Raw genomic sequence first — 16,242 nt, forward strand, 5'->3', positions numbered from 1 at the left:
CTATGTTCATAGCAGCCTTATTTATAATAGCCAGAAGCTGGAAAGAACCCAGATGCCCTTCAACAGAGGAATGGATACAGAAAATGTGGTACATCTACACAATGGAATATTACTCAGCTATCAAAAACAATGACTTTATGAAATTCATAGGCAAATGGTTGGAACTGGAAAATATCATCCCGAGTGAGGTAACCCAATCACAGAAAAACACACATGGTATGCACTCATTCATAAGTGGCTATTAGCCCAAATGCTTGAATTACCCTAGATGCCTAGAATAAATGAAACTCAAGACGGATGATCAAAATGTGAATGCTTCACTCCTTCTTTAAAAGGGGAACAAGAACACCCTTGGCAGGGAATAGAGAGGCAAAGATTAAAACAGACACAGAAGGAACACCCATTCAGAGCCTGCCCCACATGTGGCCCATACATATACAGCCATCCAATTAGACAAGATGGATGAAGCAAAGAAGGGCAGGCTGACAGGAACCAGATGTAGATCTCTCCTGAGAGACACAGCCAGAATACAGCAAATACAGAGGCGAATGCCAGCAGCAAACCACTGAACTGAGAATAGGACCCCCGTTGAAGGAATCAGAGAAAGAACTGGAAGAGCTTGAAGGGGCTCGAGACCCCATATGTACAACAATGCCAAGCAACCAGAGTTTCCAGGGACTAAGCCACTACCTAAAGACTATACATGGACTGACCCTGGAGTCTGACCTCATAGGTAGCAATGAATAGCCTAGTAAGAGCACCAGTGGAAGGGGAAGCCCTGGGTCCTGCTAAGACTGAACCCCCAGTGAACGTGATTGTTGGGGGGAGTGCGGCAATGGGGGGAGGATGGGGAGGGGAACACCCATATAGAAGGGGAGGGGGAGGGATTAGGGGGATGTTTGCCCGGAAACAGCGAAAGGGAATAACACTCGAAATGTAAATAAGAAATACTCAATTTAATTAAAAAAAAAAAAAAGAGGTGAAAGTTTAAGAGGTGATGGCTGGTCACTCAGGGAACCACTCTAGAAGGAGCAATTTAATTCTTGAAGAGTTCTAGTCATTCCTTCAAGAGTGGGTGGCTACAAGTCCCAAACTAGCCTCTGATTTCCTTTGATTTCCCATCTCACCATGGGTTTCTTCCACACATGCTCCAGTCACTGTTATGTCACCACCACAGAGACCATATTAGAGAGGTGACACAAATTACCTAGGATGTTTCAGCTTCCACAGCAAGTGCTAAATAAGCCTCTTTTCTTTGTATATTACTCAGCATCTGTCATTGTGTTGTACAATACAGAACAATAATACACATGCTTTTATGTCTCTACAGAGTTTTCGCTAATGTGGCAAAATTCTAAATTGTACTAATGAGCTTGTTTTTTGTTTCTTGTGCACTTTTCCATTATTTAAAATTAAATTAATTACACAAGATGAAATAAAAATATGAAACATTAAAAAAAAAAGAGTATAGGGTTCCCTGAAACTAGAGTTAAGGATGATTGGTGCTGGAAATCAAACACAGGTCCTCGGCAAGAGCAACAAGTGTTCGTAAGCACTAATCTCCCCAGTGCCCGCTGCTTTGTTTTTAAATGTTAACTCTTCTAAAACTTTACTAACATATGAATTCTAGGTCTGCCCTTTGACATAGACTATTCACTAATGTAGCAGCTAATGCTTTCATATACAATAAAGAAAAATGTTTGCCATCAGATCTTATGATTATAAAATACAAAGGCAATTATATTCTAACCATAAGTTAATATTTTAGTTTTCTGACATTGTTTTTAGTTTTTTAAGATGGAACTCACTATATAGACCAGGGAGGTCTTGAACTCAGAGAACTACCTGTCTCTGCTTCCAAGTGCTGGGATTAAAGGTGTGTGCCACCACATCCAAGTTAATATTTTAGAAGATAAATTTTATCTTTATTCATAAAGCAACAAGACAGTATCTCCATCTAAGATGGCTATTTAGCTAAGTAAGAAGAAATATAAAGCTTCATAAAGAAATTTTAAAAACCTAGGAGGCTAAAAAATTAACTCGAAGGTTAAGAGTACTTGTTCTTACAGAGGATCTAGGTTCAATTCTCAGCACCCACATGACAGCTCACGAGGTTAGTCCCTGGAGATGCAATGCCCTCTTCTGACAGCTATGGGCACCAGGCACTAACACAGTGCATAGACATACAGCTGGCCAAACACTCATACACATAAAATAATAAACTAAACAGGGGTAAAAATTCCAAAATACCAAACTCTTCTTTTTGTAGTATCATTAAAAATTGTTCAATGTTCAACGTTTAGGCTATCCCTCAAATTTGTCATATTGTTCTATAAAGCCTCAAGAAAAATAAAGTAGCCAACATTTTATTGATTTCTCAGAAAATTCAGATTAAGAGTTTGGCAGCTGCTTTATGATTTATCAGAAAAAGAATCCTGACAAAAACATTTATATAGCTTTAATTACTAGTAAGTTTCTAGCTCAGAGAAATTACTTCTACTATTGGGTATCTCTTCTTAGAAAACACAAAGCTGAGGAGAACACTCTAACTGACAGCCTATACAAAGCAGCTTCGTCTTTGACTCTATCTGGGAGCAATGAGGCATTCCAAAGCCCATTTCCTAAGACACAAACCATGGCCTATACACAGATGAGCTCCTTTGCCTAACTAATCAAGAGGAGTTTTAAGAAAGCAACTCTTATTCAAACTCTCAACTTGAAAGCAGAAAGAAGGTTGGAAATTAAGTTTAAAATGCTGATATTTACCAAAAAACTAAAAGTACTTTTAAATCTAGGCATCAAGGAAAACTGTTTTCAGAACTGATCTAAATCACAAAATAGGAATATGTGAAAGATAACATATATCTACGCATTAATTTTTCAAATGGGTATTTCATACATTAATGTGAGCATGAATTTTTTAATCATAATCTTTAATTTGCAAAGCTAGTGGATCATATATTACTTTAGAGGCAAACACAGTATTTTATAACTTGCCCTCAACTTAATCTGCAATTAGCAAGAATCATTTATATACAAATGATAAAAGGAATAAAGCACCATTACATGGCCCACTTTTAATTGCACATTTCAAACTACATAACAGGGAAATCATAAAAATATGTTTATAATTAGGATCTAGGGATTCAGGATACATCATTTAAAAAGAAAGGAATTTGTTTAAAAAACAATATCAACCAAATCAACTCTCTAAGGATCCATGTGTAAAGATTGATTCTCACCAGAGATGCTATCTTACAGCTAGTGTTTCTTACTGTGCAAATTTAGCTTTATCTAACTTTTATTCTAACTATAAAATTTTATTAGTAATATGCAATAATAACAATAACGTCAAAGAAGGAAGTTGTATTCCTGTGCTTGGCAGACTCACAGGCATTTTCCATAACAGGTAGATTTTTTTTAAAGAATTTATTTTGATTTTATGTCCATGGGTACTTCGCCTGCATGCATGTCTGTGTGAGGTGTCAGATCTTGGAATTACAGACAGTTATGAGCTGCCATGTGGGTGCTGGGAATTGAAGCCAGTTCTTTTGGAAGAACAGTAAGTTCTCTTAACTGCTGTGCCATCTCTCCAGCCCCTGCACTTGGATTTAAAAAAAAATTGAAGGACAAACAACAAAAAGAGAATAAAAGCTAAACTTACTTTCCGGTGTCCTTGGCAAGATCACACCAGTCCCTTCTAACTATATCCAATCCTTTCAGTTCCTGCTTGGTGATGTAATTCCCATCGGATGTTGGTTCGACAACTAGAGCAGCATATTTCTTTTTCTTCAGCAATAGCAGAGACTTGAAAACACCATCAATGTCTATTTCAAGCAGTTTGTACAATTTATTCACTTCATTTTTTACCTGTGAAAATTTCAAATATTGTCAGATTCTTAAATGCCTAACAGGGAAAAGATGAACATCCTATGAATTTCTAAGAGTTATCTTCAACAAAACTTGAAAGCACATATAATTACAATTTATTTTTCAATTTACATAGCATGGAATTATTTAGTGCACAAATTAAAGACATTAAGAAACAGAACAAAATCAGATTTTAACATCACTTTTCAGTACTTATTGGGAAGAGTTCAAGTCAGAAAAATCACAGAGCCATGGGTTCATAAATGTTTACTGTAGCACTATTAAAAATAACTTAGTTACAATATCAGCCTAGGTGTCCATCAACAGAGGGAAAGTTGAAAATCCCTCATTATACATAAGCACAATGGAACTTTTTCCTAGGTATAAAGAATGGAATTATCATGTATGTATACAAATAGAACAATAAGTTATCATATTCATCTAGTTAGTTCACATGCAGATAAACAATTATTGCACATCTTCACTCATTTGTAGATTTTAGATTATACAGGTATACATCCATACACACAAAACTGTATGACAAGTAGAGTGTAGAAAGTAGAAACAAGCTCTTGCTCTCTTGCTCCCTCTTGGTGTCTTTTGCCCCTTTGTCCCTTCTCTCTCCATTCTCCTACCCCATTCTCTCCATGTGCTCATTACCGGCCTCTACCCTTCTATTTCTCTACTTCTCTCCTTCTCTGCCCTACTACCCTCTTAACTCCCTTCACCATTCACTAAAGAAAAATAAAAAAAAATAAAAATAAAAATAAAGAAAGTAGAAACAAAGCTATTTAAGAGAACAAAAGGAATTCATTCACATTTAGGAGGTAAGAGTCAAAGACAGAACCATGCCCAAAGTAATTATAAATATGTATGACAATGTCAGGATAAAACTCAGATATATGTACACTGAATATACAGCAATTAAAAATAAAATAAAGACCTGAATAATTTGGGAAGCTGAGGCAAGATGAATTCAATATTGAAGTCAATTTGGGGTGCTTACAAAGTTCAAGAACAGCTAGAGCCATATAGCAATATTTTATCTTAAAAATAAAATAAATATATTTTAAAAATTAACAAAGAGACACAAATATTATATATAATTCTATCAAAATAAAGGCTAGAACTGGATCTTATGACTCCAGGAAACACATAACTATGGGAAATTCTTTCTTGAGTCTAAAAGCAATGCATATATTTGCCTTGAAACTACTGAATTGATTAAAAACTAGACAATCCTACTACTATGTGTCCAAAAGCATTACCTTGAACTCTGTTAAGTAATATCCAAAACTGATATTGGCACCTTGAATACCCATGTGCTGGCCGAATAAACAAGCACCTGCTTGTCCTTTGCTGACAAGGCCACGGCACAAATCATCACCTCTAGCAAAAACTGAAAAGCTTTGCAAGGCCACTAAGAGTACAAAAAGTCAGTGCTCTGTACAAGAAAGAGTACAGTTCAAATTCCACACTTTCCAGGAAGGAAAAAATGGCAATTCCTAAGATAAAATGAAGCAAGTACTCAAGAAATACTTCCCAAGTGTGAATCAGTTACCAATGATTGCTTCTATATGTTACTTTGTAATTTCTAATATATTTTAAGTAATTCTATAAAATTGAGTATTCATGAGTGCACATGTATGTGGAGATAAGTAAATATTTATTCAAATCTCTGTAGGAAATATAACTGAATACTACTGGATGTACATTTCCTTGTGAATGACAATGTGAGATGTTCTAATGACTATATTTAAACTTTTTTAAAGGTAAAATGTTATCCATTTCTTAAGGAAACCAAATGTCTTTGAATTTTTGTGTCAAAAAAATCAGAATGTAAGGAAAATTAAAGAGAATGAAAAATTGTATGACACCATACTTATTATTTTCAAAAGTATATCTGTGTACCTAACACATGAACTCACTGTGTCTGCATTAAATACAAAGTTCAGAAACCCAGGTAAATGAAGCAATCATTAAATTATCTCACCTTATTTCCCAACTTAAAGACTTCTTCCAGGTTGGTGCTATTGGTATTTATCATAATTGAATCTGTGTCTCCATAAATAACTTCAAGATTCATCTAATAAAAGCCAAAAGTATAAAAATTAATAATGAAAACACGCAGATCATTATAGACAATGAAAGTAAAGGTTTCTAGTACTAGAAACTATAGGTGTCATTGATTTTTCACATGGCATGTTACTATCTGTATGATCAGGGTGTACAATTAAAGATTAAGCCCTTCACAAATTAGAAATGCAAGCAATGAAAGGTTAAGAAAATCTTTCCAATTTTCTTCTAAAAATGCTGGAATTAACTGTGTGTGGTTTCAATTCACACAGAATATGGAATCTGATAAAAATAAGTCTAGGAAACGGGGTCCTTATTTAACCAGTGTGACATGTACTTAGTGGTCATGGCAGTCTAAGAAGCAAATAAAATATGGATATAAAAACTCTAGGGCACGAATATTTATTAAATTCTCAAACAATATTCAGTAGACTATAAATAGTGCCAAAAAATCACTAACAAACAACACTTGAGCGCATAAGTATAAAGGAATGGAAAGAAACTCTAATTAGCACCATTACTAATTTGCCTGAAATACATACAGGCTTCAAGCAGGAGCAAGATCATATTAGCGCTGATACAAGAGAAAAGGCTCTAATCCATCAGGAGGGTTTATAAATGTAAACTAGGCATCCTAGAAAGCAATTTTCTGTATGTTTGGGTTACACTTTTTCTTGGACGCAAAACTGTCATCTGGTATACTTAAGAGTTGTTTTAGAATGAAAATGTTGAGCATTACCTTCTGTACCATCTCTTTCGTGTGCATCAAAATCTAAATAAAACAAAAGTCAACATTAATAATGTATTACAAAATTACAAAGGCATAAATGTAGCACAAGAGTTTTCCAATTTCTAGGCATCTTTAAAGTTCTTAAATATATCACACCAACTACTCTCAAGTAACATCAATATAATTTAAGTTTAATAATCTCTATGCTGATGCTTAATAGACATGCAAACTGATAAATATCTATATTTCTGCGTATATTTAATAAACATGTATAATAAGATACCCCTAATAATATGGCAGTAGTCACTTATTCTCAAATAGCACCAATATTCTAATAGAATTACATGATTAAAAAAGCTTAAAAATCTAGCAATTCATACCCGTTTCAGAATCTTAAAAGTATTCCATTTAACTTAAAATTATTTTGTAGACTAAGTTCCTTAAAAATGACTATATGGAGTGGAGTTAACCCAGTGCCCAGCAAAATGGTGAATCTCAATTCAGTAAATGAAAACAAACATATAGATAATTATGAATGGGTCTATTTCCAGGCCCACATGGCTACAGGCTATAAAAACATAAACTAATGTACGCAGAGACAAAAGCAGATATGAGTTACCTTGAACCCTATCAGAAGCATATGTAGCGTGTGAAACATTCTGGATAATATGACGTACTGAGAACAGAGACAGAGGCACAGAGAACCCCTTGCATTCTATAATGTATTTTCCCAAGATCTCCAAGAGGTAGCTACTGTTAATACCCCCACTTGCTTGTTGCCAAATGACAAAGAAAGTAATTTCTTTCTCCTAGTCAGCAAAACAAGGGTACAACAGAAGCACTCTGGTTCCAGGACAGAACCCTTAATCATTCCACAGTATCAGTCTTCATGCATCAATCTAAGTTAAAAGTCTCTTTTCCAGTGACTCAGACAGAAGGATGCTTTCATTCGTTCTTTTCTGCCTTGCCACCTAACTGAAATCCCAAAGATTCGTTGCAGTCTTTCTTGTTCTCCACAGAAAGACAGAGTACTCAAACAAGAGCACTTGCCTTTGAGCATATAACATGCACCCATCGCTGCCCACTCCTCTTTTTACTACTGCCCAACTTTGTTCAGATATCCAAAAATTCTTCATAGCTTCCATACCTTGGGGGCCACGGTGAATTCTAAGTAATCTAAGCCAGTAGCTTTTATATGGGCTATATGGTGGAATTACCTGAGGATCTTTAAATAACTAAAGCAGTGACAATCAAAACTGTCTCCAGAGCTGCTTCCTGGTGTAAAACTCTCCCTGACTCCAGTGTTATGAACTACTATGCAAGAGTGCTGACTTTCTAAAATGTATTACATGGTCCTACTTTTTCTTTATCAAAACAAACACCCCCCCCCCCATATTCAATATCTGGGTCAGAATATCTCGGACCAACGTTTTTAAAAAGCGTTCCAAAGATGATTCTTAGGACTGGTACAGGAAAAACCCAGTAATTCCATTTTGGAGCTATTACCAACTTAGACATGCTCACAGAACAACTTTATCCCGTACAATCAAAGGTAAAGAGAACTCCTCTAGGAAACTTATAAAAGAATGAGCATTACAAAACAACCAGCTTTATAGACTGACAGCAAGCGCCAACAGACATCATGGTGATCATGAAGGACCATGCCAGAAGGTTCAAACCAACATACATACTGAGAATGCCTGACTCCCAGCGTTATGTGATTATTGCAAAATGACACCCGTAAAGTGACTTTTCTTAATGGTTACCAACTTGAATGAATCAGGACTAATCACCTAAAATATTTTCAAAGCCTCCAAGATCAAACTGAAATTTTACAACTACATCTAAACCCCAGCTCTACCTGTATGGCTGTTATTTCTTTCACAAAACCTTAGCTGGCCAAGAGAAATTGGCCAGTCTGTGAATAGTTACCATGCTACAGGCTCATCTTTTCTTGTCTTCACTCATACAGTGGGATTTCTTGCCCAGTCCTCTGACCATAATTACAATTTTCAAAGTTCACCTTGAATCAAATTTTATTCCATAAAGCCTGAGCTAAATGCCCTAGCCTAGAATGATCTCATTGATCTGTTCTTGCTCTGTTTCTCTAGTAACCAAATAATGCTTTATACTATGAATGACTGTTACCCTCCCAATTAGACCACACGCTTCTGGAGGCCCAAGTGCAGTTCACACCTTCAGACCTTATTATGACAAGCAATCAAAACTGTATGCCAAGTGACTGGCAGGTCCCATAGTAATTAGTTTTTCTAATGAACACTATAATTAAATTATGGGACAATGTAATTTAGAAAAATATCCAACAATTTTTGGGGGGAAAGGGAAATAAAGAGATTGGCCTAAGTGAAGCTAATCACAGAGAGGATAAACTGCTTATCAAAGGTTCATCTCCACCTCCTTACAAGACTTAGCTACTCTCATCACACGATCAACTCCATAAGCTCCCTGGGTAACTGAGGTAACTGTTACCTGTAAATGAAGTGACCCAGGATCAATTTGTCACTTTTCACTATATACTCAGTATCCAATTTTTATTCCTCTTCTCTCATAATGTGCAACAAATCTATGCTGTCACCCTTGCGCATGATCTAGTAACTTTCACTACTCGCCTCTCTTCTAATCTGCCAGAGGCTCAATGATTTTCAGGCCTGACCTGAAGGCTGCTACCAAAACTATCCTCCCTCTCTAGTGACATAAACCTTTGAGTGGTTTGGGTTTTGGTGTTGCTGGTGTTGCTGTCAAGACAGTGCTATAACTGCTTTTGTCAACTAATACTTCCCTTTTAGAGATGATTCTAAAGCCATATATATATATATAAACAACCCACTTACTCTAATGACCACCTAATAGTCTATTATAGAAAGAGATCATAATTTATTAACGTTTCATGCACATAGGTTGTTTAAAATTTTTGCCATCATAAACCATATTTCAATTCCTCCAAGTGAACTTACTGAGTCAATCATTGTGTTTTATCATTTTTTAAAAATGTAGCCCACTAAACTCACTATAGAACCTATAATGATTTTGTAGTTAGTTTCTATCACCATGTTCTCCACTGCTTTCTACCAAGAGCTGGTGACAAAACCCTCAGTTAAAGTTCTCATCATAGTCTGCAACTCTTCAAACTATCTTTATCTGATGTTATATGAGACAAACTGGAAACAGGCTGACCATGATCTTCTTGTTCTTCTCCACTAAGCTGCTCTACATGATGAATAGATACTGTGGTAACCTATATAGTCCAATGCTTACCAAAGTACTAATAAGCAGTATCATGCAAAAGCTGCCTTAGGCCCAGGCCTCAATTCTAACTGTTCACTGGAAATGGCTCTGTTGTTGGATACCTGGTAAATAACAAAACTTAGCATCTATTAGAGGGCCTGGTATATGGGGACCACTAATGACCAACTTTAAGGGTGATGGATGAATGACCATGGTTTTCACAGGGCCCATGTGACAAATGAGGAAAACTAAGTAAACACTTTACCTGAAGATTTAGAATAATGTTTGACCCAGAAGTTATAGTTCAGTGCCTGGCCTAGAAACAGGATCTTTGGATTCATTTTCTTTGCATTGTGTTCCTAGAGCCTTATTATAAAAGTCAACCCATATGAATGTTCTATAAGCTAATAATTATAAACTTATATATCACAGGCATTTTCTCCATTGAGGAAATACATTCTTAAAAATAGCTACTGGTATCTGGAAAAAATACTGGACACAAGGTACAGTGAATACATGATGACTGTTCATAAATTCACTTCAAAGTGACAAGCCTAATATTAAAGCTAGCCATTCTGACAGAAAATCATTTTATAAGCACCACTGGCCAGCAAACAGGGCTGTAAGATTGCTAAATTCATTAATAAGGCAGTCTGCAGCTATCTGATTTCACAGCAACACCTGCATATTTAGCTACTCATTACCAATTGGATGATGGAATTTTTTTCAAGCACATTTCAAAAATCTGCCAACTTCAAGTGTAAAAAAATAAACTTTGTGGTTAATTTTTCCCTTAACAAAGTACAGCTGTTGAGAATAATTGTTCAAGATCTTACCCTGTAATGTCAACTGCAGCAGAACAAAGAGTATTTAATTAGCAAATCTATCCAGTAATTCAACACCTATTATATAAAATGCCTTCGTGATTTTATTCAGGATAATTTGCTAAGAGGGTTATTACTGACATTCAGATGGAATTTAAAATTCCTACGCAAGTCGAGTCATAATAGCAGTAATGATCTCCCCAATCAGGAGATTCGGTGTCACACAAGGCTCTCTTGCAATGCAGCAGCCGATTTCCTGACTTCTTAATTCCTGGGCTCAGCTCAGTGAGAGCCCTTCATGCCGATATTTCAGTCAGCAATACATCTTTAATGGGACTCTATTAAAATAACTAGAACAAAAATGACTTTTTTTTTTGGTTAAAAAGAATGACAGCACTGCCATCATATCAATCATTTACAGGCTTTGCAGAACAGTGCGGTTAGGGGGAAAGAGGAGGGGGGAAATAGGAAAGGAATGGGGGTTGGGAAAGCAATAATTAAAATAATATCAAAAGGCATTTTAACCCAAATCTGAGCCTCTAAGGCAGGAGAAAGGTGGTAAAACTATAAATGAAACTTAAAATTTTTTAAAAAACCTGTTTTCCCCCCCTGGAATACATGTACAATATGCGGTTTACTAAGCAGAAAACACAAGTGTTCTACAGGGAGGTTACCAACAACAGTGACCTAAGACTACTATTGCATGTCTATTAATAGGTCCCTAACCTGCCCAGTAGTACACATGGGGATTTATATTTTCTTTCAAAAGAATGCTGCAAAGCATTCACAAGTTATGAAATGTTTTAGATGTTGTTACAGATTAATAGTGTTTAACACCAAATAATTGAAAACATCAGCATTTCAGTTCAAAAAAAGTTTCTAGGTCCTACTCCCAAGGGTCTGTCTACTATAATAACTACTAGCAAGAAATCCACTTCAATGTATGATCTGTGTTAAACATAATGGAATACTATATAGGGACAAATTTCAAACAAATAATAAAGACAATGAATACTGAAATCTCAATGGTTATTAATTATACAGAATTAGAAATAACTGGAAAAATTGAGCATTACTATTACAGGGTTAGAAAAATGAAGGATTTTTGAATGATAGAAAAGAAAAAATAGAAGATACATAAATATTATGATATTTGACCCATCATCAAAGATGACCCAGCCATCATCTAAGTGCTTCCTACTCTAAATTTCAACAATTTTCAAGCAAGATCCAAGGCTACACAGTTCTCCTACTTGATGAACATTTAAGTACATGCTATTAGATTGCATTTTTCTCTTCAGTTGTATTCTCAAATTTTACATGTGTCTTCTGTGCATTCTATTTTCTGTCTTAATTTAAGAATTCCTCCTCTTATGATAGTAGGTTGCTTACTGCTATTAACATTAATTTCATTTTCTCTAAAACTAGGGTGTTCTTAGAACCTAGATCTCTAAGCTGGGTAGAAATAAAAAGAACTATATACTTAAAAATACTCTATAAAGATAAAACATACCAAGACAAAAAAAAAAAAAAAAGCAAGCAAGAGGTCAAAACCTGAGCCCTGGTTGAAATTGCCAATTCTAGTTAGGTCTCTGGATCCTCATCATTGATTCAACAAGGAGGCTGGGATTACTTTCAAATCTAAAAATCTAGAATTCCAAGTTTGACATGCATGAATATCTCTTCACATGATTGGGTTGTTTTATTTCTGAAACACATTCATCTCTTTAGTATTAGGAAAGAAAGACAATAATATATCCAACAAAAATAACAACACTGAATACAAGGATCTATTTCCATATTCTAGGTTGCCTTTGAAGACTAGTAAATGTAAAATAACTAAAACTGTTAGTGGTCACGGATTACATAGCTTTATGGCCACTGTATAAGTGAGCAGCTGACTATCTGCAGTACTTAAAAATACCCAATGCCTTCTGTTGAGTTATCTTTTCTACTTCCACCAAGTGCCCAAACACGCCTACAAATACATCACGGTTTCTGAGCCTCAGCACTGCTTATATTTTAGGCCAAATAATTCTTTGTCATGAGGGCCTACTTTACAAGATGTACACTAAAGATGTTTAGCAGACAAAGGGAGAACTTCCTCTCGAAATTCAATGAACCAAAATGCCCCCTGATACTAGACTATATCTTTGCAATGTGGGGCTGCCTTTGCATTTTCTCTTACTCCTTAGATTCTCACCATTCAGTCTGCCTCTAGCATTAGTATCTTCTAAATCAGTCTTAACACTTTGCCAATATTCATCCTAAAACATTCTTCCCTGAAATGAAATCCAAGATTCTTCATTGAACCTAAGAGTCAAGATCTACTTAAGGACTTATCTTCTAATGTTTGCCACATTTGTCCTTCAACAGTCCTTTCGCTCATAATTTAGGGTCACTAAATACAATTATGTTTGGCTCCTCCTTAGTCCAACAGGTACCACATCAGTCACGGAATGCACCATGTTTTTACTCTTTAAAAAAAAAACAGGCCTCATGTAACTCTGGCTAGCCTGGAACTCACTATGTAGAGCAGGTTAGCCTCAAAATTCAAGGGATCTGCTTGCCTCTACCTTGTAAGTAGGGGTGGGGGTGGGGAGAGAGATTAAGCTGGCTCATGTTCTATTTTTACTTCTGTGCCCTTCACATGCAGTTTCCCCATGCCATGGCTAACTGTGTTCGTTAGTTTGGTTATACCAGATACCTAAAGATTTGGACAAACACTAATCTAGAAGTCACTAAACATGTTTTCCAAACAGGATTAAGACTCAATGAATTCTGGGAAGCAGATTTCCACCACTTCCAATTAGGTGAAGGTCTCAGAAGGTAAAAATGAAGCTCTCTCCAAAGAAGAGATTCCACCTGCAAATTGTCTTCTAATATCAATCACAGCATCAACGCTTTCTGGGTCTCCAGCTTGCCACCTGCTCCACAAATTTTCTACTTGCAGGTTTCTCCATTTGCATGAGCAAAATCTTACGTATGCAGCCTCCGTACAAGTCACACAACACTACCTCTTACTGTGTTGGTTTCTGTGAAGAATGTTAACACAGGGAACCTAAATGCAAAACTTAACAATGTGTGACTCAAGAGAAAATAATAATGTCTTGAAATTGCTAATTCCTCAAGTAAAAACAGATAAAAATTGACAATTCTTTATAGTAGAATATTAAATATAACATGGTATATACTTTAGTATGTACACTTTCTGAAATAAAAAATTTGATTATTATCTAATATCCATTTCTATTATAAGGATCATGTTCATCAGAAAAGGTCTCTCTTGCTCTGATAATTCAATGATACTAATGAGCATGTCCATCCTACCAACATATGGAAGTAGATTGAGAGCCTATGAGCAAGCTATAGACCGAGATCATAGCATAATTAACACAATTCTTAGCACACAGCAATAATTCAATAATAATTATCTCAGGTTATGGGAAAATGAGGAAAATTCTCAATGGTCCATTTTGAAAGAACAATTCTATTATAAATCAAAACCCTCTTACACACATAAAATATATATTCAAATGCTGGTTCTCCCCATACAAGAAATGAAGAGTGAATCAGTTTTACTCTTCCAACACAATGCATGTTATGTAAACATATCAACAAGTGAATTTCTAGCTCAATAATAACCACCCATCGATTATGAACTTAGCTGAAAGCACACTCTTCTAGACAACTTCGGATAAATGGAACTTGTTTTAAATACTTACCTAGGTCTTCTAGTAGTTCGTGTGTAAACAAAATCAAACATGGTGACGAAACAACACTTTCTGAGAGGGTCTACATCGCAGAAGACACAGTTAACAATATTTCTAGTATCTCTCAATGAATGGCCTACAATTTGACAAGGGCTCTAATTTTGATCTAAAAATCTAAAATACGACCAACTATGGTTTCAAATTTTAAACTTAATCTCTTCCACATCTTACAATTTCTAATCTCTAATGTGAATATTATTCTGTGAGTTTTTAAAAATCACATTCTAACTTGAAAAAGAAGCCTTACACAACCAACATGTTATTCTCCGTTCTTCCTCCACTTCAGTCTCGGTTTTAGAAGTTCAAGTCATGTTAGAACAAAATGGCAGATTTGAGGTCATATCTCACACAGGACCCATTTGTAAAAATGGCTTTAAAGCACACTTGAATTTAATCTACTCACCAACACTAGAACTCAAGTATAGGCCTGTACACTTTTAAAATATTAAATTCCCTGTAAAAAATAAATAAAGTCTTAAGAAGGTAAGACTGAAACTAAAGCAGGAGATATTAATCAAAGATCCGTGAAAAAATCCTGAAAACTCCCAGCAGAGATTTCAATGTATGCATTTTTCTAAGAAAAGGGGTCTTTATTTTTCATCAAATTTGAAACTTTAATTTGCTTCAACCTAGGTGCCCTTGGAGATGCCCAAATGAGTTACAGGAACAGAATTTTCTGGAACCTTAGGATTCACAGAATGTCCGTAAACTATAAACACTCCAATTTAATAGGCCTTGGCCCTAGCTTTGGAGTTGGGCGTTTTCAGCCCCTATCTAGAGTCCAATTCTCCTCACAAAAAAAAAGCATGTACGTGTCCAAATGCTCAAAGAGTGGACTCCCTGATTGATTCATCTAGGGGGCTAATTAAGATGCAGCCAAGCTATGTCCATGCTTTAGTGAACATCAGCACTCAAGCAAGTTTCACACAACCTGATTAAAATTGACTCAAAATGTCTTACTTCAGTAATCACTTAGATGGAATGAATTTTACATTAGTGGGATCAAGCATACACCAGGCCTCAGTGGAAATGAAAAGGGCTTACAGTAATAGGATTTATAAACCCACCCATTAGGTTAATGGCTAAATGATTTACATGTAACTTTCTCCCCCACCCCGCCTTCCCTCACCCTTTAACTCAGTAAAACTATGCTTGGCATTTTCCACTGCAGTGCCACACACAAAGGAAATAGCCTTTCTATTTTGGGACATTCTAATTTCTAATAATGGCCTGGGTAGATACCATTAACTCTTTCAAAGCACAAATAATTGACTAATAAAATTAAGTATTCTATAAGGCCTGAAAGTGCTTAATTGATCATAATTGTCTATTTGAGAAGGAGGCGTCAGGCTGGCTATGCTCAGATAATGAAGTTGGGCAATTCTGAAGCACTGCAATCAAGATAATACTTACAGCTAAAAAGGATATTAGCATTTTCTAGAATCTGCAACATTTTCTTTATAACTGAGGTCATGGGAAAATCTGACTAGAAAACTTTAAGTCCCCAAGTCCTAACAAACAAATGACAGATCTAACAGGTTGTCAGTTGTCATTACTAACCAAATAGCCTGAAGCTCAATCCTGAAGGAACACATAGCTAGCTGGTAGTCTAGAAGACGTGAAATTGGAAAGTGACCAGTGCCTTGACATCACCACTTTGCAGAAGCATTTCTGATTTCATCCAATGACCTTCTCAGCATCAGCGCGCAGCAAGACAGTCCCC

General features: G+C 35.8%; 1 protein-coding gene across 2 annotated transcripts in view; it reads right to left on the reverse strand.

The window, feature by feature from the left end:
* Pola1 (DNA polymerase alpha 1, catalytic subunit) overlaps positions 1–16,242 on the reverse strand; it is a 313,981-nt gene that overhangs the window by 182,686 nt on the left and 115,053 nt on the right. Inside the window, 3 exon segments of one of the 2 annotated variants that reach the window (NM_053479.1) lie at positions 3,665–3,870; positions 5,864–5,956; positions 6,686–6,718. In NM_053479.1, coding sequence (NP_445931.1) covers positions 3,665–3,870; positions 5,864–5,956; positions 6,686–6,718 — 332 coding nt within the window. 2 annotated transcript variants of the gene reach the window in all.

Source organism: Rattus norvegicus, chromosome X (genome assembly GCF_036323735.1).
Source record: "Rattus norvegicus strain BN/NHsdMcwi chromosome X, GRCr8, whole genome shotgun sequence".
In the NCBI taxonomy this organism is placed as follows: domain Eukaryota; kingdom Metazoa; phylum Chordata; class Mammalia; order Rodentia; family Muridae; genus Rattus; species Rattus norvegicus.